The 23995-nt window shown below is 43.8% G+C and overlaps 2 protein-coding genes across 2 annotated transcripts; both read right to left on the bottom strand.

Annotated features, from left to right (window-relative positions):
• Positions 1–232: 232 nt before the first annotated feature.
• Positions 233–10695, bottom strand: LOC112214292 (rac GTPase-activating protein 1-like). Its single transcript, XM_024372941.2, has 17 exons — positions 10502–10695; positions 10131–10218; positions 9674–9876; positions 8612–8772; positions 7569–7638; positions 6571–6618; positions 6289–6366; positions 5947–6061; positions 5536–5687; positions 5147–5314; positions 4806–4904; positions 4419–4617; positions 4118–4223; positions 3729–3864; positions 3387–3510; positions 3088–3193; positions 233–2708 (listed from the first exon to the last, which is right to left on the bottom strand). The coding sequence occupies exons 2-17, from the start codon at positions 10213–10215 to the stop codon at positions 2633–2635; spliced, it is 1926 nt and encodes a 641-aa protein (XP_024228709.1). The 5' UTR covers positions 10216–10218; positions 10502–10695; the 3' UTR covers positions 233–2632.
• Positions 10696–14071: 3376 nt separating this feature from the next.
• On the bottom strand, positions 14072–19072 carry LOC112223112 (major intrinsically disordered Notch2-binding receptor 1-like). Its single transcript, XM_024386081.2, has 3 exons — positions 16639–19072; positions 15716–15958; positions 14072–14641 (listed from the first exon to the last, which is right to left on the bottom strand). Exons 1-3 carry the CDS (start codon positions 18685–18687, stop codon positions 14447–14449), a joined length of 2487 nt encoding a protein of 828 aa, XP_024241849.1. The 5' UTR covers positions 18688–19072; the 3' UTR covers positions 14072–14446.
• Positions 19073–23995: the final 4923 nt, after the last annotated feature.

The raw sequence follows: 23995 nt of genomic DNA, 5'->3' as shown, positions 1-23995 counted from the left end.
CTCCCCCCATCACTCCTGCTCCCTCTTTCCTCCCTCCAAACATCCCAGATGTGAATTGCACCATGCACACAGATTCCAGAATACACTTCAGGTCTGACAGAAGTACATTGATTTCAATGGGATGCAGTGCACACTATTGAGACTTTGCATGTCGTGATCATTGCAAGTGGCCTAAAAACTTGCCTCAAAAATATTTGCAGTCCTCAAAAACAGTTGATATAAAGAAAATAACTGGTTTCTAATCTCATCCTTTAATATGGGATTGAGACATAGCCCTATATAGCCAGAATCTATACAACCGGCAGCATGAGACGTGAAGTAAACTTTACGTTAGCTGTGTATTACTCCTGAAAACACTTGCAGTGAATTATCCCTTTTAAATTCTGTCATGACAACTACAAAATGGTATATTCACATGATCAACTATTGTATTTCTTTAAAACTACCTTTTTTCTTATACTGTATAAAACAGTGCATTATGAGGGTGTCGAAAATGGTGCAATTGCACCCCCTTGTGGATCAAATAAAACTTCAGGTTGGAAAATAAATGAAAGGTGCACTGTGACACACAAAAGGGAAATCACTACATAAATGTGATTGTATAGGAATCTTCAACATCTCCTTCCCATCAAGTTTTACAATTGGCATGATAATTGTGGATCAATAACAACACTTTTTGGTTAGAGAGTTTGTATTAGAAGGCAGAGAATCCTATAGGTTCTTTGGAAGCCATATGAAATACAACATAGAAACTTGAATTCAACCGCAAGGTACACATACAGCTACTCTGAGCACAAGGATGCCAGGATGCATATATGACTTACTATTCCTATTCAAATTCGTACAGAGATGGCCAGTAAGAGCCCTTCTCATGTTTTCATTGCCATCTTTGGTTAGAAAGTTTACATAATCCCCTTTCTATGTGTTACCTTATGAGGTTAGCATGATTATTTTACTGTAAAAGAAAAAGTTAAAACATCAAAGTAAAACATTCCAAAATGTAGATCACATTAACAGTTGCAGGACAAGCCCCAAAAGATTGCAACAAAATGTAGACAAAAAAAAAAGTATATTTTTTCTGGTTAGTGTACCACTACTCTGTGATTACAATCACAGTATAAAACTCACTATCAATAGATAATGTATACACGATTAGGCTTTACACAACAGCATGTACTGTATAGTGAACGGTCAACTGATCAATTCACAGAAAAGTCAAAGGTCCTTGGTTTGAAGCAGCAAAGTCACATGTGTGGATAGACTTTCCTAAGTAGACAGATTTGACCATACTGATAAGTCATCATAACGGCCAGAATTCTTTGGGACCTTTATGAGGTATTTCCAGCATTGTCCACTAATGTTGCTGCGGGTAGGAAATGTGCTGTAATTGACACAAGCTGTTTCCAATCACAAATCAATCGATGTCTGGTTGTGCGTGTGTGGCGGGGGAGGCGTAGCTCTGCTAATCTTAAAAATCGTATAAAACGGATTTGGCAGGGAATACTATTTGTAGATCAGTGATTCTACACCTCACTTTGCTCATGCTGATCCTCTCTAAAAAGGGGAGAATCAATGACACCGGCTAACCCCCCAAGTTCATTACAATGTACTTCCATGGTTGGTTTCATTGTCTGTGTTTACACAGGCAGCCCAATTCTGATATTTTTGACCAATCACGTCAGGTCTTTTTTAAGACCTGATCTGATTTGTCAAAATACCAACTAGTGAAAACAAGACAAGAATTGGTCTGCCTGTGTAAAAGCAGCCAAAGACCCTCCTTTAACTGACCCCAATTAAAAAATAAATGCAAAAATATCCGAGTCCATTGGAGAGGATTCGATCCACTTGAGAAAAATGAGGTGTAGAATCAATGATCTACAAATAGTATTCCCTGCCAAATAAAAGGCTTTGTGCAATTAAGATTCACAGCACTACGGCTCCCATGTCTAAGGCGATCCTCCCACCAAAACACACACGCACAACCCGACATTGATTGGAGACAGCTTGTGTCAACTGAATAACATTTCCTAGGATTTCCTACGTGCAGCAAACCTAGTGGATAATGCTAGAAATAAATGGTTAAAGCACAACACCACAAAAAGTGCCCCAAACTCCTGGCCCTAGTCATCACAACTACAAACATATTCCACACAAGTGGAAAAAAAAATTGTATAGCATTAAAAAAAAAAAATCATTAATTAAAAGAGAGATTTAGTTTAAAGTCACATAAAGCTATTAGCAGCAGTTAGTTTAAAGCTAAACCGAGTCTTGCATGGTTCATAAAAGAGAGTCTAAAGGGTGTGATATAAAAGTATATGAAATACAGTACACTTAAGTAGATTATCTTATCCAGAGTGACATACAGGAGCAATTAGTGTTAAGTACCTTGCTCAAGGGCACGTCGACAGATGTTTCACCTAGTTGACACGTGGATTCGAACCAGCAACCTTTCAGTTACTGGCCCTACACTCTTAACCGCTAGGCTACCTGCCACTTATATACAGTAGCGAAAGTTAAGAACAGATTTTTCTCCTTGACTGACCACATTACTGCATTATTGGTTCTTTAGAAAAAGAGTATTAAAAAAATGGAGTAGAATTGTATCGTTTCCCTAAATACTGTGGCTTGACCCCTACTTCAGCTGAGGGGAGGCAAAAAAGCCTCCTTGGCGACTTGAGCTAGCAGATGCCTTGCTCTTGCTTCCAAATCTGTAAAATTACACACAAAAAAAAAAACATGAACCCCCATCACTCCAATACTAGGAAGAAATACAACAGACAGCTAAATACCCATTTAAGGACAGATAGAAGCACACATTCAGCAAATTAAGCACTGATGTAATCCAAGCTAGTGAGAAATTATTATTTTTTGGTTGACAAATGTATCACCCAAGAAACACACAGAAGGAACATTACTCAAAACTAAAACAAAACGTCAGGGTCATGTTAATTAGGACCCACAATAGAAAATGTTTTAGAATGTTAAACAATCATTAGAATTTTTTATTGGACCAGGTACTCCCTGTTTCAGTAAGTTTTCTTATTTGGCTCCTAATGGAACACAACCCATTTGAAATGTGCTGCTTACATGGTGGTGTTTGACAGGGTCTTCTTCATTCGCTGGGACAGGGAGCTGGAGGAGGGAGTTTTGGTCATCTGGTGTTCTGGAGTGGTCACTGGCCCCAGCATGCTCACTGGTTGGGGGAGAATTAACACATTCAGGAGAATATTAGCTCAGACTGTGGAATTTTTTCCCGCACATTACGGCCATAAAAACATTCAAGTTTGAGTTAAAAGGCCATAGCAATGATAAAGGATATGTTTTGTATTTAAACATTCCTTGACACTAGTCTATGGGCCGGGACAGACTGGCTCAGTGGTGTTTACCTTTGTGGTCAGGAGTGTCGTAGCAGTTAGCATTGCCCTTGACCATGTTGTCTGCGTGGGCCTGCTGCTCTACTGTGTACTGGCTCCAGTACTCATGAGGAAGGTCCAACAAGCGCTCCATCACCTGTTTCATCAATAGGAATCAAATACCCTGTTGTGTGGAGACTAACACCAATTTCTGTATGGTGAGAATCATTCTTACTAAGTATTGAACAAGTACTAAAATATAACACAAATTGTATGTTAAAAACTAGACAGTTGATAAACTAGTGTCCACATCCTTTAGAAAAAAAAAAAAAGAAAGTACATTTAGCTGTCATATTTGTATTGTTCCATACATACCCTTGGTTGTCTGTTGGTATCCTGCAGGATGGTCATGGGGTCTGGTTCTGGGACGGCATGGCCTACCAGGGTGGGCCCGAACACTCTGGCCAAGTTGGTGACGTCCATCTTGGTATCTAGTACACACTGGGCCACCCTAAAAGCACCAGAAGTCAACCATTTCAGAGAGACTCAAGTGAACGGAGCTTCTGCAGTGCCTTGTGAAATCAGGACACTTAAACTTGCCTTTGATTATGGAGGGCGGTTTCCACAGAATTTAAAATGACGATTACATTTCCAAACATTCTCCACCACAGTTTACAAACAGAGGGAGGGGCAGCACTCTTCCCTGGAAATAGAAAGTGACAGATTTGCAAAGTGACCATGAAGGGGTGGAAGCGCTGCCGTACCTCTGCAGGTGGATGGCTAGATAGGCCAGAGTGTCTCTGTTGGGTTGGGGCAGCTCACTGATGGTCTGGTAGATCAGCGCCAGGCTTTTGTCATAGTCCTGAATTTCTGTGGACAAGACAAGAGTGATAGAGGCACTCCATAGAGTACTCACAAGGTAAGGAAACAAATGCGTAATTTTGTAATTTGGGTGAACTATCCCTTTAATGCATACCTGAATACACTTGAACATAACCAGAATAACGTCTACGTCTTAAAATCTATTTAACCCCTTAAAGAGACAACCAACTGCCAAGGACGGACCTGCAGCCACCATGAAGGCGCGGTTGAGGCGGAAGGTGAGGAGGGGCTCAGGGAGGTTCCTCAGGAAGTCCTTGAGGAGGCCCGTGACACAGTGGATGTCATCCACCTTGGCCAGGGCCGGCACCGTCCTCCCCCGCAGGAACCTCTCCTTCAGCTCCTTCACTGTGCGCCCCTCGCCTGACACACGGTACAGACCCGTCTGAGAGGGGCGGTGGAGAGAGGAAAAAAATTAATGGGCAGGAATGTTAACTGGCAATAGGGACAGTTAAAAACAGGAATTATCAAGGTAAAAAATACATTCGCTATCAGAGCTAGTATCTGAAAATATGACTCAAGTTCTTTCCTTTTATCAAAGTGAATTTTCTAAGTGCTAAAATGGCTGCTCACCTCATTTAAACCCCTGTGTTCGATCTCTTTGACACAGTGGACCACTAGGGCTGGGATCATGGGAGAGGAGGAGGGAGCGTAGTCTGCAAGGGTGCTTGGCTACAACACAAGAGATACAGTTATGACATGCAAAGTTTGGAGAAGGCATACGAAACAAAGATGGTACCAATACAAATTCATGAATGGTGTCCAGAATATACCAAACCATACGCAGGTAAACCCTGAATCCGATATGAAGAAAATAGCATAATGATCAGTTATTGCTGTATAAGCGCCAAGTGTTGCAAATATGAAGTCATGTCAATCTAAGCATGTATAACTAACTACATAAGGTTCAGTACCTCTCTGGTCCTGACGGGTGTGCTGCCTGTGGAGACAGGGTTGCACGGCAGGGGGCAGCGATCACGGCACTCTGGGTGAGCCACAATCCTGCAGTCCTGGCACCTCAGGCAGAGCTTTCCAAACTTGGTCTTCCTTCCGCAGGGCACGCATAACTCTGACTTGATAACCTGAGTTAGAAGAGGGGCAGAACAGAGACTCGGCTTGAACGTGTAGATGTTTGACAAATCATTAGATGGTAGAGAAGATTACTCAATTTTAGACTTAACTGGGCCAACAACCTCAAGTTAATTATGTGACAAAAATATTTTCCCAATGCTGTTAAATTTTTTTAAAAATATGTAAATCCTAAAAACAAGGTACAGGCAAAAACAATAATGACAATGTGTACCGTTTTGGCGAGGAACTCGTGCTTTCGGACCCCGCCTTTGGCTCTGGGTGTTTTGAGTGGGAGTGGAGCCTCACTGCATGGGGTGGTGCTGGGTGCCTCGCTAGCCGTCTCTGATTGGTCAATAGTAGTGGTACTGTCCCAACCCTGAGGATCTGGAAGAACAGATATACAGTTACAGATGTAGCAGGGAACTATTGTCATCTCCTTGAAATCTCGTGGCAGTTGCTGGGATTGACAAAAAGTGGTGTTTATGCATGAAACGTTTTCAAACAAGGGAGGTAGCCCATTACCTGAACTTGTCCAATAATTTTCACTTTCCGTTTCAACAAGCTTCACTAGGCTGTGCTCATTTGAACATGCCTCTGGCTGATGAAAATAAGGATGTATCTAGGCTTGCTAGTGTCATCTCACCAGTCCTGGTGCGTATCCAGTAGCCAGGCACTGTCTTGATGGTGGACACGGCCTCCACAGGACCTCCGTTGACGGGCACTGTGATGGTGGTTTTGGTCACTATGGAGTCATTAATCTGCAATAATACATACACATCTTGTGATTGACAGGAAATAATACTCAAAAAGGAGAATGCAAACACAGAAGCAACATCTATTTCTTTAATGTAAAGATACTGGTCTAGTGACCAAAATTCTATACATTGAATAGCAGTGTGCTGGAGTGCTATCCAAATCAAGTGAGATTAGGGTCAGAAATTAAGTCATTTTGTAGTTAGTTTCAGAAGCCTGCATTGAGTAGTACCCTCTCCGATGTTCGGCCACTGGATCGGGGTTTCTTCACCACCTGCTGGGGTGGCTCGGCAAGGTTTCTGGGAGAGCGCTGTGGAAACAAATAGGAACGACTTAGCTAACCAAACTTTCAAATGACTGAGCATTGTAGATAACCTGGCACTTATGACAACATTTCCACCCCATCCTTGACTACAGATCCTTTAGATAACATTTGAAAAAAAAAAAAAAAAGACATGTACATTTCTATTGTGGATCTGTCAGGATCTAAACTAAATAGTAACTCTCCACACACCCTTTTCTGGAGCTTCCTCAGTCGCACCGTCCTTATCACAGAGGAGTCCTAGAGGGAATAGAGAATGGTGACTCCACAGTTCATGTTTAGGAGAATATCTAGAATATTAGGTAGTATTAGTGTGGCTATATCTACACTTAAAAATATAAAAATGCAACATGCAACAATTTCAAAGACTTTACTGAGTTAGTTATTTAAAAGGAAATTAGTCAATTGAAATAAATTAATTAGGCCCTAATCTATGGATTTCACTTCTGGGAATACAAATATGCATCTGTTGGTGACAGATACCTTAAAAAATAAAAAATAAATAAAGAGAGAGAACCAGTCAGTATCTGGTGTGACCAGCATGTGCCTCATGCAGCGTGACATCTCCTTTCCATAAAGATGACCAGGCTATTGATTGTGGCCTGTGGAATGTTTTCCCACTCCGCTTCAATGGCAGGTGAAGAAGCCGGATGTGAAGGTCCTGGGCTGGCGTGGTCTGCGGTTGTGAGGCTGATTGGAAGTATTGCCAAATTCTCTAAAACAACGTTGGAGGCAGCTTTTGGTAGAGAAATTAACACAAATTCTCTGGCAACAGTTCTGGTGGACATTCCTGCAGTCAGCAGACCAATTGCACAATTCCTCAAAACTTGAGACATCTGTGGCATTGTGTTGTGTGACAAAACTGCACATTTTAGAGTGGCCTTTAATTGTCCCCAGCATAAGGTGCAGCTGTGTAATGATCATTCTATTTAATCAGCTTCTTGACAAAGGAGAAATGCTCACTAACAGGAATGTAAACAAATGTGCTTTTTTTGTATGTAAGATTTCTTGGATCTTCTATTTCAGCACATGAAACATGGGACCCACACTTTACATGTTACGTTTATATTTTATTTGATCGCTTTTTCTATTTTGGCATATTGTATTCATGTATTTTTTTGTGATGGCGCACAACTACAATGTCCAAGACAAATGGCCCCTTGGGGAAAATATAAAGCGGATATACTTACCAGAGAGTCATCCGTTTTGTCATAGCTAATGTCAGACAACAAGGAAGCAGATTCATCTATGGTGGTTAACCTGAAAGACATGACGGGAGGCTTGGTTATGATCACTGTTCTGAATCACAACAATCTGGGCCATATTCACTAAGGGCCCGATTCAGACTTGGGAAATGTACGCCCATCCTACACACTTCTCAGTAGTTGGTATTCCGACTTACCTTATGCGGGTGCATAGCAGGCTTTGTAGGCGTGGTTCCCTTGCGTGCCCTGAATAAATGTCATTCAACTGCTGAAAACCCTCCCACTTGCTTGCCAACAGATTTCCTCATGGAGTTCATTCAATAGGGGTTTCAGTACATTTATCTAAAGCCATTCCTTAAAAATTTGGTGTACCTTTAATTTGAATTCTCTCAACAGAATATAAGGGAGCAATGAAAGAAAGCCATGTAAATACATGCATATTAATCTCATTTTCAGAACCAATTGGTCAATTTAAAAATACTCTGATCTTGTATGTCATTTAGAGTTAGGAAAGTCTTTATTATTGGTTTTTTTAATGGTTTGGAGAGTCTTTATGCACTAAATATATTGGTGAAAAAGAAATACAGTGGTTTGATTCATCCTGAAAGTTGCCATATTCACTTGTTCAATCCATGAAATATTCTAAGGTGAGAAAAGTGTAGAATAGGGGTTGAACATTAGTCCTATAAATCTACCCCCATAATCCTTACCAAGGATGGAACTGTATGACAACCGTCCAGTTGTCGTGAACCGTGCGCCAGGCTCCAGGTTTATACTGCTACGTAATGGTCTATATTGATTCAAAAAGGCTACATGTCCCAACTTACTGCACAACTTGTAATATATTAGCCTATTATGATCCACTATTCCTAGAGATCATCAGGGGATTTACTCTCCATTTACGCCACCTAAGCATTGTTGAAGCAAACGGCCGAAAGGGGCTAAGAGTTTCTGAATTTGTTCAAAAACAAATGTTTCTGGTTATTTCCCATTGCAAACTTTTTTCTCTCTAGAGGAGTGTACAGTACCTGCGGCTGGTGTTAAGGCTGGTGTTGTTCTTGGCGGCCTGTGCGGCCTGGGAATGGGCGTTGAGGAAGGCCAAGGCCGAGCGCTGCTCCTCGCTCAGGTGGAGGCTGCTGCTGGAACCATCCGCCACCAGCAGATCCCGGATCAGCTGGATCTGACGCTCCTACACACACACACACAGATCAGGAATTTACCTCATGATGTCCTAGCCTTCCAAGCAGTGTTCATACTAACTCATAGGCTTATTAAAATCAGGCTGTAATGCACAATGAATTGGTATAGGCAGCCTGGTGTAAATGCTCCTTACAAGCCAGAATGTTTAATAAAGTTGCATTTGAACTTACTCTTACGGTTGGCCGTGGTGTTTGTCCATCTTATGCTCAAAATTTGCGACAAAATATCTACAGGAAAGTATTGTTTGCCTGACTTTTAAGAGCTCCGGTACTGAAGTTTACAATTCTATCACCTGCCACAAGCACAAAACCATGTTGACTTCAGTTAGTATGTATGCTGAAGCCAGTAGGTGTTTACATGGTTTTGCACATGTGCCAGGTGATAGTAATGTCAACTTCAGTACCGACCCTCTAAAAAAAATCTAAAAAAATTGGGTACTTTGTTGCAAATTTCAACCACCTGAAGGACCAACAACAACCGGTAGACTAAATTCAAATGTAATTGTATTTTATTCAATATTAAAATAAAATTAAAAAAAGGTTTATTGTGACATACACCAGATAGTAAAATGAGTTGTTTTACAGGGTCAGCCATGGTAGTAGTACAGCTCCCCTAGAGCAAATAGGGTTATGTGCCTTGCTCAAGGACACCAACATATTTTTCACCTTGTCAGCTCAGTTACTCAATCCATAAATATACCAATTAACTGTGTATTACAGCCTGATTAAATCAGTCTAACTCATAACTAATTAACCATAGTGGTCTTCAAACTTTGCCCTCTATTTAACAATGAACATCACAAAATAGCAGCATTTTCCAATAGAAGCCACCACAACTTTATGATGTACAACACGTTTAATGTACTGTAATTTTTCTATAACTGTACCAACCAGTTTCTCATAGTCAGACTCCGCCCGCTGGCGCCGTCTGATCTCCACATCCACCTGGTTGCGCGCGTGCTTCAGCTTGACCTCCAGAGCCCCCCTCTCAGTCTCCGTTTTGGTCAGCACCTCCTTGCATGCCACAAGCTTCTCATCACACTGGAGCCACTTCTGCCTGCAGTCCTCGAAGTTCAGAGCCATCTGGATGAACTCTGGGCAGAAAAGCAAGAGGATGGTTATTGTTTAACAATCTGCCTTTTCTCTACAGACCTGTTGATTCCTTTGAAGTCAATCTCCCCCATTGTTTGGTTTTTCAGGTGAGGAGTGTGTGTGTGTGTGTGTGTGTGTGTGGGGGGGGATTAGATTTTCACCAGCCAGTGAGAAAACCTGCAATCTCTGATATGCAATACCTGGCGAAACACTGATCGCCACCGTCAACCAACAGCATGCTCCACTAGTCACTTACGTGGTTCGATGCCCTCAATGAGAATCTCGGAGTGAGCAAGCAGACTCTGAAACTGGTTGTGCAGGTTCAACACGGTCGATTCCATGTCCTGATAAAGTATGGGTTAAAAAGGGGAAACAATCACGTGACAGAAACCCAGCAGGGGACTTGATAAAAGATCTTCTACTATATTCCTCTCTGACTTTATTTATTTGGTCGTTATAACGTTAGCTAGCAAACATTATAAATAATAGATGGGCTAGCCAGCGTAGGCTATTTTAACAGATTGAAACGGACTCGCTTCCATTTCTTTTGCAAGCAGGCTAGCTAGCTAAATTAGTTATATTTAGTAAACAACACTGACAAAAAAACAAAAACAAACAGACACTTACGGGCGTCGGTCCTTCCTAGGACAGAGTCTCGCGGCTGATGTTTCCAGCTGATGTCAAAAGCAACTTTTATTGCGATTCTTGATAAACAAGCTACGTTGTGTGTCTAGCCACACCTGTATTATCTGGTCCCAAGCATTTCAAAACCAGGCGCCAAGGCAGAAGGCGTTTCTTTTGTATTATTGACGCAGTACTGCCCCCATCTGTGTTGGAGTGTAAATATGCTTACAATTGATAGGCCAAAATACATTAGTCCGGCTCTAGCGTTTAAGATGCCCTAAACGTGGTATTGCAAATTTCCTGCAATACCACACATTTTGCCATGACGTATGCCATGTTAATGATATCTGAGTGAGTGTGACTAACAAAATCAATGGGGGTCCCTTGGAGGTCAAGGCCCCTGGGCATGTGCCCTGCATGCTCGGTCTGTATTAGGCCATGATACCTAAAAGTTTAGATAACTGTCTAGACTAACTTACCAATCTAAAAATTGGTAGCTGACATGACTAATTTAGTGACTGTCAGTGACTGACAAAACAAGAGAAAAACTGCTGAAGCACAACCAAATTTCAATCGTGCACCTGTATTCTGCTATTCTGGCTCTCAACAGTAAGTTGGGACCCCTACTGGGTCCCCCTAGTCACCTTGGGCCCTAAGCGACCGCTTATAACGCTTATGCCTGGAGCTGGCACTGGTACAAGTGCCTTGTAAAAACCCATGTTGAAAGAAAATTGGCAAGTTACGGTTCTTCAAGGCCTCTGGGGTGTAAGACCCCGATGAGATAGGGAGGAATGCCTGTGAGTTTTCAAACCTTTAGTCAGACACTGGAGCCTGTCCTCTTTCACTTGGTCTGTCACACATGGGACGTACCCCCGCAGCATCATTAATCAGCCCAGGCTGGCGTATCTGGGCCCTGCAGAAACTCTACTGTGTCATGTAATGAGAAGAACACACACTCGTATATAGAGAAACACACAAATAGTCCACTCACACACACACACAAACATGCAAATGCGCACTCGAATGTGGATGCACATGCAAACACAGTTAAAAACACTCATTACAGACACACTAATTTACACATCGCCTACTACATCGGCCTGCATGCAAATATGGACATCGGACACATTATCTAACAAACACATGCAAACCCTGAATACACTATACAGCATTTACATTTAGGTTATTTAGGTAGATGCTCTTATGCAGAGTGACTTGTAGTCAGTGTGTTCAACTAAGGTAGATAAGCAACCACATGTCACATTCATTGCAATAAAAAAGATGCATGCAAACACACACCTGTACACCACAGGATGCTGTTGAGGGGAGAAACGCTCACAATAATGTCCAGAACGGCGCAAATGGAACGGCATCAAATACCTGGAAACCATGTGTTGGATCTATTTGATACCATTCCACCAATTCTACCACGAGCCCATTCTCCCCAATTAAGGTGCCACCAACCTCCTGTGCTGCACACACATACCACGAGCAACACCTATCAGCACATTCTACTTTGCTATGCAGTTCATTCACTCCTAATTGTCCATTTTGTGTTTACATTTCTCTTCCACTACTGCAGGTCCATTAGACTTGATTTGAGATAATTGGACATGTCAGTCAATAATACGTTATCTATTATTCATGTAAAAGCAATAGGCCGTTCCCTGGCTCTGAAAAATGTTCCTCTTGACAAGCATCATTTAACTGCCAGAACTCACTCTCTCTCTCTTCTCTAAACAGTCGATTGTGTTGGACTGACTGGAGAAGTTTTGGAGTTTCCTCTCTAGGAAGATTGGCATCAGTCTTATGAAGACTGTGATACGCAAAGAGAAAAAGGAATCACTTTCCCAGACAACCCAGTGAAGGCATTTTGGGAAATAAAGCCACCTACCATGCCAGTGAAGAGTTTTAACAACAGAATGCATTTAACACATTTCTATTAAAACACACATCTCCTTCCACCCTATGTCGTGGCTACATGACTTAAATCCAGGGGCATACTTTGTACACACACACTACTCAATCCACTTTAGCACTTTAACAAACAACAATCTTGCAATTCTAATGCATACTAGCCACACTTACTATCATGCTGCTAAGCCAAGGCCTCCCTCCCACCTGTCCATAGTTGTTGGAACTGTACTAATTAGCTCATTTTATGAAACAAACAAACATTATATCTGTCAATTATGTCCCCTCCAAAAGGACCACAATGGAGATAAGCTTTTAAGCTTTATTGTGTTATCCTTGATGATTTTCTTCTATTGTACGCGGAGGCGTCACCGGCTGATGCGCCCTTATGTTTGTATTTGAAAACTAGTCTAATTCTAATTCTAATAAATGCAATCAATCAATCAAAGAGCGCACAGGAGAAAAGCCAACTCTACTATCAGGACCACTATCAAGGAGTCAGCAATAAAAAACAATCAGGGTAACATCATTGTACCAAAAACAAGACTAACATACAGATTGTTTATCGCAGAAAAATGTGTTGTGTACACGGGGTGGAACGCGTTTTGATAGAAATGTACATGCATTATGAGCAAATATGGTTGGTCACAGCGGACTCCTTTTGGCTCGTTCCTTAAAACTGGATACTTGCTTTCTTTATTTAGTGGGTCTCTAGAAAAGTCCTAAAGTTGTAGATGGGTCCTGAAAACTAAGTTTGGGATCCAGTGTTGTGGAGAAGTTCTGGGTCATTAGCATTACTGAATCCCCACAGGCTGGCAGCGTTGTGCTGAGTACATGGTTAGGGCTTTCCTGTGGTACCAACACAACAGCAGTAATGGATCTGCAACTAGACTCGAGGGGATCACTTAGTCGACACACATCCACTTAAGAGGAAGCAATGCATGGATCCGACCCCTCCCCCCAGCCCCACACAATGAACATCCTGTGTGTGTGTGGGTTGGTGAGGGCTCAGGGTTTGCTGCAATGCCAGCACAGCAAAACAAACTTTGGCCTTACATTTTCACATCACCCTCCAAAGCACTGCGACACTCAATCTCCATATTGTGAACCATCAGCCCTAACCCCAGGTGACCTCAGTACTAGTAGTACTAGTACATTCAACTACAACATAGACATTCTTCCCAAGTGAAATGTGACAGAACCAGTAAGACTGCATATCCCTTGACAATCACATCATAGGAATTTTGGCTGTGATTGTATGTAGTGTATGTGTCAATGTGATGTGTGTGTGTGCGCATTCATGCACGTGTGTGTTTGTGTGCGTGTGCATGCACATGTCTGTGTTGTGTGTGTGTGTGTGTGTGTGTGCGTGTGTGTGCGTGTGTGTGTCTGCGTACATACAGTACACTAACATGGTAGAGTGGTATAACATAAATTAGATTACACAGAGAATCCTCAATTCACAAAGTGGTTCCTGGCAAAGGCTTCCTTTTCCATATCCCTATGGCACCAAAACATCAACATCAACATCAACAAACAGAGGAGGTTTCTCATCAAAAGACTGCATTGACACATAGCCAGTAAAATATAGAGGAAATCACTGAGCGAAAACCATTATGACAAAGAAATATTTTATTCAACATAACTTAATGAGAAATAATGGCAGATAGTAGGCCTACCTAAATGCTGTGCTTTTTACTGTTATGCATTTTTTTTTTTAATTTGTGCTTGAAAGAAATTAGCCTAGTAAGGTATGTGGGCAACAGGATAAGGCCATAACATATTGTAATAGCATGGCGCCAGATTCACAAAGAATTTGCATTCGTTTAGCTTGGTCTTTCCTTAAATACTCTCTCCTGAGTACACTGGTGCAAGAGCATGGTAAATGTAGGGCACATTACTCCCATAAATGTAGGGCACAAAGTATCACATCAACACCACATTCAGAATCCCACCATCCCGTCGTCGCCACAATCAACAAATCAAATCAGTATTTTTGTTTGGCGGTCTCCTGTCTGGCATGCATACAGAGCCTCAGGAGCTCATGGTGGCGATAGGGATGACGATGACGAGGATGATGGTGATGGAAGTGAAGATGAGTGCCCCCAGCTTGCAGGCTTTGGCTCTGCGCTGGTTGGCCTCTTTGCGCCTCAGCAGTGTGCTGTAACCTGGCGTGTAGATGTCCTCCATCCAAAACTCCAGGTTATTAGGGTTTAGAGACTCCTGGGCCTACGAGACAAAACATAAGGTCACCACTCTATCATGCCAGTCAAGTAGATAACCGTTCCAGTTGTTCCATTAAAAGTATTATTCACTGGGGCCTCCCGAGTGGCACAATGGTCTAAGGCACCGCATCCCATGCAAGGCTAAAGGTGTTACTACAGACCCGAGTTCATTCCTGGGCTGTGCCACGACCGGCCGTGACCGAGAGTCCCATGAGACAGTGCACAATTGGCCCAGCGTCGTCCGGGTTAGGGGAGGGTTTGGCCGGTGGGGCTTTTCTTGGCTCATCGTGCTCTAGCGACTCCTTGTGGCGGGCCCGGTGCCTGCGGGCTGACCCCGGTCGCCAGTTGAAAAGTGTTTCCTCCGACACATTGGTGCGGCTGGCTTCCGGGTTAAGCTGGCGGGTGTTAAGGGGTACGGTTAGGCGTGTCATGTTTTGGAGGACGCATGACTTAACCTTCGCCTTCTGAGCCAGTTGGGGAGTTGCAGCGAGATCGAAAATTGGAGAGAAAAATGGGGACCATTTTTATATAATTGGAAGTTCCTTTTGGATCCCAGTCCAGATATACATTTTACATTTTAGACATGTATCCAGATAGACTTACAGTAGTGAGTGATACATGTTCATACTCGTCCCCTGTGGGAATCAAACCCACAACCTTGACATTGCAAGTGCCATGCTCTACCAACTGAGCCACACGTGATTCTATATTTTCTGAAGGTTCACTGACTAATCCTGGTTTGTATCATTTTGGGAGAAAGCTGAACTTTATTTAATGCATTGTAATGCAGTTATAGTGCATCAAAAGAAATGTCATATGTATAATGTATTAGTATAATCTCATAATGATCTTGATTAAATAACTAATTTGTTCAGTCTGTTGAACATTTACAGCATATAAGATTATAATAAGACATACGTGCTCATGTGCTTATGAAAAGCAATCAAACATTTCCTCTTGGAAAGCAGGAAGCTTGTACTGGCGGTCTGACGGGTCCCGTGAGGTGATTTAATGCGGCCCACAATTGTCGTTAAGTACTGCGCTACCAAAAGGTCAACAAGGTCAAAATATACAGTACCTGTAGGTCCAGAGGGGACATTCTGGCCTCTCTCTCCTCCACGGTCCAGACCGGGGCTCCTCTCCCCTCAGCCAATCGGAGGTCAGAGGTCAAACCAGAGGTCAACCCAGAGGACAACCCTGGATTGGTCAAACCGCCACCCTTCTGATGGAAGAGAGAAGAGTTGGACACCTGCTCCACCAAGTGGGAGTGTTTTTGAGGAGGGAGTTTGTGACTCTGGGCAGAGCTGTTTGATTGGTCCGTCTGCATGGAGGGTGGGACAAAGATGTGAAAGAGGAAATGTGGATGGATGGGAGGAAGAGAGAAAAATAAATCAAACATAATGGCAGGAACAAATATGGAATACATATGTGAACAAACTGGATACACACAAGCAAACCTGCTCTTGCATTTGTGTGGAGAAGTGGGGAATTACTGATTACTGAAAGGCAGTCTTACATTGACAGTAAAAGAGCTATGGGAATAATTGACTAAATAAACAACTGACCACCTAAACCACATAGTCTGACCAACAGGCCAGCTAATGTCTGACTCAATTTCTGCTTTAGGTTTTAGTCTCCGTATTAGTCTAGTTCTTTCAAATGTCTGCCTAAAACCCCCAAATCCACAGAGTTTATAATTCCTTATCCTCACACAACTAGCCACTAGCCTTGCTAGATCCAAACAGATCCAAAATATACAACTATATGGAGCAGGTAACAGGTCAGACCCAGACCCTAAGACTGCTTTACAAGACACACACAGCTAAACTCCTGATTTAGCAACAAAATGAGCACACACACACACACTAAAACACACACACACATACTCACACTCGCACACACTATCACACTCACTCCAAACCAAATCCAAATCTCCAAAACGAATGCATGCATGCGTGCACATACACACACACTGTTGCACTGACTAAGTTGGTACAGTACCTGTCCTGTTTTCCCGGGCTGGTCCTTGTCATCTTTACTTTTTGAGAAAGACACCGTCCAATCCCGTGCAGACAAGATGGAGATGATGCTTGGCCGCTTGGAGTCCACGCCACTCTTGCAAGAGGCCTGCCGAGAGAGCACCCCCTTCTTCCCCACTTTGGTTTCGCTCACACCTCTATTCTCCTCCATCTTCCCCCACCGGTTCCAGTCCAGGCTACCAAATGAATGCACAGATACAGACAGGGGCTGGGGCTCAGAGGAACCACCAGACCCAGGGCTGAGAGGATGGCTTAGCGCACCCAGGGAAGACTCACCGCCGCTGGGGGGTCCCAGCCACCTACCTCCCCGCCTATCTCCCACGGCCTGCTCCTGCATCTTCTCGTCCAGCCGCTGGAGGAAGGAGAGCACCTGGGAGATCTCAGCCTTGACCTCGGACAGGGACTCCAGGCTCTGTTCTATCTGACCCATTCTCAGGAGGAGTTTACACACGCTTGCCTTGAGCCCGCCATCGTCACTGCCGTCCAGCGAATGGAAGAGCCTCCGGAGCTGGCCCAGGCGGCCGCGCCGCGCCTCCGGGGTGTCCTGGGCTGCCGAAGGGCCCCCGTCGGGGGGGCAGATGTACCCTGTGGAGCCGCACATGCTCATGTCATCCAGGAAGCGGAAGATGGTGCTGATGTCGTCCTCGCCTAGCATGTCGGGGTTGTCCATCGAGGTCATGAAGGACAGGTGGTCGGCGTGCACCAGGCTCCGCAGGTGCCGCGTGCCCGGCATGGTGTCTGTCTGGGTGCCCGTACTGCAGGCCATCCACCCTTCTCCTTCAGGTCTGGGACTGACGGTCCCATCCCATCCCTTTGAAAGGGGCAACCACTCACCAGAGTGTGTGGTGGGGCTGGGAGCAAGTCTCCTCTGAAGGGAGCCCTGGGAGCCATCCAAGCCCACCAACCTGTCATCCAGACTGAGGCTCTTGTCCATCCATCCTGGCCTACGGGTCCTGGGGGGTTGGGGGTGGAGGGGGGACCATTCAGGAATAGTACCCCCTGGGCCAAAGTATGTGGAGTCCTGGAGGTCATCCAGGCTTTCATGCTTGGCCTGGCACTCCGGCGAAGGCCGACCGACCGTGGGCGAAGGATACGGGTTGGAGAGCATCTCGAAGCTGCGATTGGTGAAAAGTTCCTGCCTCCCTCTTCCTCCTACTCCTACTCTCGGAGCCACGGTACTAATGGTCACCTCGGGAACGAGGTGCGACTGGTTGTGGAAGTCCATCTTGAAAATACCTCTCTTCTTCGTGCAGGAATGCCGCTCCGATCCCGGCTGCGATCCGGGATCCCTGGGTGCCGAGTCTCCACTCAGGGAATCCTTTGAGGACTCGCTGTCTGTCTCCAGGGGGAGGTAGATGCTCTGCATGGCCTGGCCTGGCCTGCTTCCACTGCCAGCGAACAGCGGGGTGTTGTGGCGCCAGTCGAAAGACACAGCCCTGGCACGGCCTGGAGGGGATGACGAGACCAAAGAGAGGGGATCAGGAGGGAGACTGGCACGCTTGCGGAACGAGTAATTTGATTTGGGCCAGAGCAAGCTCTGGTCGATAGGGCCTGAGAGGGTCTGAGAGTCTGACAGTGTGCGCACCCTATCGCGGCTGGAGAATCTCACCTCGTCAGTGATGGGCAAAGAAATTTGCAAAGAGGGCCCCGGAGATTGGTCGATATTAGCGCCGAGCTGAGCTTTCATTGGCTGGGCCGCCTGGGCCTCTTCAGGAACCCCACCCGTCATTTGAATGAGGTTGAATATTGTGACGATGTCAGCTGCCACGCCAATCGGGGATGTCCCCAGTCCCTTAGGGTTGACCCTGTCTCTGAAGAGGGTGGCAGGGAAACAGGGATCGCGGCAGGCTGCGGAGAACAGCAGGCTCCTAAGCTCTGTGAGGTGCTGCAGGTCGAAGCGGGTGCTGACCATTCTACACAGGTCCTGAAAGGAAAGCCAGGGGCGCATAGCTGCCAGCTCCTCCAGAATCCCCAGCAGGACCAGGGGGTACTCCTGCTGCAGACTGGCCATGACCCAATATCACCTTCAAATTAACAACAAAATCAACAGGGGATGTGGTTGAAAATAAATCATAAGAAAATGTATGTATTACCACAAATGTATTACCACTTGAATAACACTGAGTAAAAAATTACACAATAACAAAGCTTCCACCCCTCCTCTGTTTTGGTAAACAGCTGATGGATAGGCCTGGAGAAATGTAACCACTCTCAAATTCATAGAGGGAGCTATGGATGCAAGGACTGACCATCCATGATATAAAAATAATAGTTTTAACCATGCATGTTTTATGGCTATACAGTGTTTATTAACATTTACATTGTTAACAAACACTGGAGTAAAACAAGTTTATATTTTGGGCTCTGATGGGGTGCATCAGATGAACTAAGCTCATGAGGCGTTTATACACTATATATACAAAAGTATGTGGACACCCCTTCAAATTAGTGGATTTGACTGTTTCAGCCACACCCGTTACTGACAGGTGTATAAAATATTAGGAGTAGAATGGCCTTACTGAAGAGCTCAGAGACTTTCAATGTGGCACCGTCATAGGATGCCTCCTTTCCAACAAGTCAATTCCCCAAATTTATGCCCTGCTGGAACTGCTCCGGTCATCTGTAAGTGCTGTTATTGTGAAGTGGAAATGTCTAGGAGCAACAACGGATCAGCCTCGAAGTGGTAGGCCACACAAGCTCACAGAACGGGACTGCCAAGTGCTGAAGCGCGTATAAATCAAATGTCCTCGGTTTCAACACTCACTACCGAGTTCCAAACTGCCTCTGGAAGCAGCTTCAGCACAATAACTGTTCATAGGGAGCTTTATGAAATGGGTTTCCATAGACGAACAGACGTACACAAGCCTAAGATCACCGTGCGTAATGCCAAGCGTCGGCCGGAGTGTTATAAAGCTCACCGTAATTGAACTCTGGAGCAGTGGAAACGCGTTCTCTGGATTGATGAATCACACTTCAACAACTGGCAGTTCGATGGATGAAGCTGGGTTTGGCGGATGTCAGGAGAACGCTACCTGCCCGAATGCATCGTGCCAGCTGTAAAGTTTGGTGGTGGAGGAATAATGGTCTGGGTCTGTTTTTCATGGTCGGGTTAGGCCCCTTAGTTCCAGTGGAGGAAAATCTTAATGCTACAGCATACAATGATATTCGAGACGACTCTGTACTTCTATCTTGGTCGCAACAGTTTGGGGAAGACCCTTTACTGTTTCAGCATGACAAGTTCCCTGTGCACAAAGTGAGGTTCTTACAGAAATGGTTTGTTGAGACCGGTGTGGAAGAACTTGACTGGCCTGCACAGAGCCCTGACCTCAATCCCATCGAACACCTTTGGGATGAATTGGAATGTCTACTGCGAATGCCTACAGGCTTAATCACCCAACAGTGCCTAACCTTACCAATGCTCGTGGCTAAATGGAAGCAAGTGCCCGCAGCAATGTTCCAACACCTAGTGGAAAGGCTTCCCAGAAGAATGGAGGCTGTTAGCAGAGAAGGGGAACCAGCTCCATGGTAATGCCTGTGATTTTGGAATGAGATGTTCGACGAGCAGGTGTCCTCATACTTTAGTTCATGTAGTGCAAGTTATATTCTTCAAGAACTAATGGATGTATATCATTAATTTATATGTCCAACAATGCATGTTGAAACTAAGGATTCTAGCTTTAGCATATTTTGAGGCGTGTATTGTAAGAGGCTACATTTATTGCACCCGTGAGTGAGAGTACTATACCAATTTAAAAGGTAGACTCAGCAAAATGACGTTGCTCGGAGCAGCACCACAGATATTGAGATGAACGAGATGCAAGACTTCGCTCTCACACAGTATCTCCGCATTTGTGCATGTGTGCACATTACGCTGTTCACCGAATGGTAGCCAGGGCACCAAAACAGCAGGGAAGTTGAACCTTGCGCTTCAACGCTCTTAGTTGTTGCGGAAATTGACCCACTACGCTGTTTACTTTCTGCATCTACTGTACGTCATATCTCTGAGTCTACCTTCAGGTGTGGGAGATGAGGAGGAGGATAATGGAGGTTACTATTACCAGCCACTAAACCAGGTTCCTGATGGACTAAATGCTGCACACGGGGATCAGCCCGAGGATATGCCCCCAGTAGCAGAGACTATGCAAGAAGTCCAGGAGAGAATACAGTCGAAGGGCTTGAATCTTCCCCAGCCCCCTCCACTATACAGTGATCCATCCCCATGGATGAAGACCACGTGGAGCTGTTGAATTCCAGAGCCGACAAGGTGAAAAAATCTATCAATATCCCTTGAGCAAGGCACTTAACCCTAATTTCTCCTGTAAGTCGCTCTGGATAAGAGCATCTGCTAAATGACAAAGATGTCAAATGTAATGTGGTAGTAGTACCACAACAATTCAACGGGTATAGGGGACAGATTGGATTGGTAGCAAGTCTCAAACTTTTAATGGTTGAGTAAATGTCATGTCCTTGGTCTGTTTTCCCTGTAGTCACTGCAAGTTTGGAAGCCTTTGTTAAGGTCTCTAGAAGTGGACGTGGTTCATACATACAGTATTTCGTATACACTGAGTGTACAAAACATTAAGAACACCTTCCTAATATTGAGTTGCACCCCCACCTTTTGCCCTCAGAACAGCCTCAATTCGCCGGGGCATGGACTCTACAAGGTGTCGAAAGCATTCCACAGAGATGGTGGCCCATGTTGACTCCAAGGTTTCCCACAGTTGTATCAAGTTGGCTGGATATCCTTTGGGTGGTGGACCATTCTTGATACACATGAGAAACTGTTGAACGTGGAAAACCCAGCAGCGTTGCAGTTCTTGCCACAAACCGGTGTGCCTGGCACCTACTACCATACCCCATTCAAAGGCACTTAAATCTTTTGTCTTGCCCATTCACCCTCTGAATGGCACACATACACAATCTATGTCTCAGTTGTCTCAAGCTTGAAAAATCCTTCTTTAACCTGTCTCCTCCCCTTCATCTACACTCATTGGAGTGGATTTAACAAGTGATATCAGTAAGGGATCATAGCTTTTACCTGGTTTCACCTGGTCAGTCTATGTCATGGAAAGAGCAGGTGTTCCTAATGTTATGTGTACTAGGTGTATATACTGTATATACAGTGATATTAAAGTACAGTGGGGCAAAAAACTATTTAGTCAGCCACCAATTGTGCAAGTTCTCCCACTTAAAAAGATGAGAGAGGCCTGTAATTTTCATCATAGGTACACTTCAACTATGACAGAGAAAATGAGAGAGAAAAAATCCAGAAAATCACATTGTAGGATTTTTAATGAATTTATTTGCAAATTATGGTGGAAAATAAGTATTTGGTCAATAACAAAAGTTATTCTCAATCTCAATACTTTGTTATATAGCCAATTGGTGGCTGACTAAATACTTTTTTGCCCCATTACGGAGAATGTCCGAGCTCCGTATATGAAATTAAGGACATGCGTATCTGGAGCATGTCTACTCCTTATATCTAATAAAGATATTTGGAAATATATAAAGATACAGTGCCTTCGATGAGTTTTCAGACCCCTTGACTTTGTCCACATTTTGTTACGTTACAGCCTTATTCTAAAATTGATTAAATAATTACAAATCTCAGCAATCTACTCACAATACCCCATAATGACAAAGCGAAAACTGTTTTTTAGAAATGTTTGCAAATGTATTACATTTTTTAAAACAGATACCTTATTTACATAAGTATTCAGACCCTTCGTTAAGAGACTCAACATTTTGCTTAGGTGTTTCCATTGATCGTCCTTGACATGTTTCTAAAACTTGATTGGAGTCCACCTGTGGTAAACTCAATTGATTGGACATGATTTTGAAAGGCACACACCTGTCTATATAAGGTCACACAGTTGACAGTGCAATGTCAGAGCAAAAACCAAGCCATGAGGTTGAAGGAATTGTCCATTGAGCTCCGAGACAGGATTATGTCGAGGCACAGATCTGGGGAAGGGTACCAAAAAATGTCTGCAGCATTGAAGGTCCCCATGAACACAGTGGCCTCCATTATTCTTAAATGGAAGAAGTTTGGAACCCCCAAGACTCGTCCTAGAGCTGGCCACCCGGCCAAACTGAGCAATCGGGGGAGAAGGGCCTTGGTCAGAGAGGTGACCAAAAACATGATGGTCACTCTGACAGAGCTATAGATAATCCATCTACATAGGCGTACAGAGGCCCATTACCATCACTCCTGTGTTCCAATGGCACATTATGTTAGCTAAAGAAAAAGCCATTTCTGTCCAGTGTCTGTTTTCTTTTGCCCATCTTAATCTTTTCTTTTTATTAGTCAGTCTGAGATATGGCTTTTTCTTCGCAACTCTGCCTAGAAGGCCAGCATCGCGGATTCGTCTTTGGTGTTTTGCGAGTACTATTTAATGAAGCTGCCAGTTGAGGACTTGTGAAGCGTCTGTTTCTTAAACTAGACACACTAATGTACTTGTCCTCTTGCTCAGTTGTGCACCGGGGCCTCCCACTCCTCCTTCCATTCTCGTTAGAGCCCGTTTGCGCTGTTCTGTGAAGGGAGTACTACACAGCGTTGTACGAGATCTTCAGTTTCTAAGCAATTTCTCACATGGAATAGCCTTCATTTCTCAGAAAAAGAATAGACTGACGAGTTTCAGAATATAGGGCTTTTCTTCTGGCCATTTGGAGCCTGTAATCGGACCCACAAATGCTGATGCTCCAGATACTCAACTAGCCTAAAGAAGGCCAGTTTTACTGCTTCTTTAAATCAGGACAACAATTTTCAGCTGTGCTAACAAAATGCCAAAGGGTTTTCTAATGATCAATTAGCCTTTTAAAATTATAAACTTGGATTAGCTAACACAACGTGCCTTTAGAATACAGGAATGATGGCTGCTGATAATGGGCCTCTATATTCCATAAAGAATCTGCCGTTTCCAGCTACAATAGTCATTTACAACATTAACTATGTGCACACTATATTTCTAATCAATTTGATGTTATTTTAATGGACAAAAAAAATTGCTTTTCTTTCAAAAACAAGGACATTTCTAAGTGACCCCAAACTTTTGAAACGTAGTGTATATATTTTATATGCTGTAATATGAAAGCACATTACCTAGCAGCCAACCTTATTGCACCAACCAGATGCAATTACAGTCAAGTAAACCCACCTCCCCTCAATGATTTTAATTAATTAATCCAGTCATTCATTACCATTACTGTAAAAAAATTACAGTAAGAATATTGGTACCATAAAACGGATTATGGTAACATACTGTACATTTACACCATTATATTGGCAGCAGAGTTGCCAGTGAATTACTGTAATT

Source organism: Oncorhynchus tshawytscha, linkage group LG02, assembly GCF_018296145.1.
Source record: "Oncorhynchus tshawytscha isolate Ot180627B linkage group LG02, Otsh_v2.0, whole genome shotgun sequence".
In the NCBI taxonomy this organism is placed as follows: Eukaryota; Metazoa; Chordata; class Actinopteri; order Salmoniformes; family Salmonidae; genus Oncorhynchus; species Oncorhynchus tshawytscha.
This window is presented reverse-complemented; position numbering and strand designations above follow the sequence as displayed.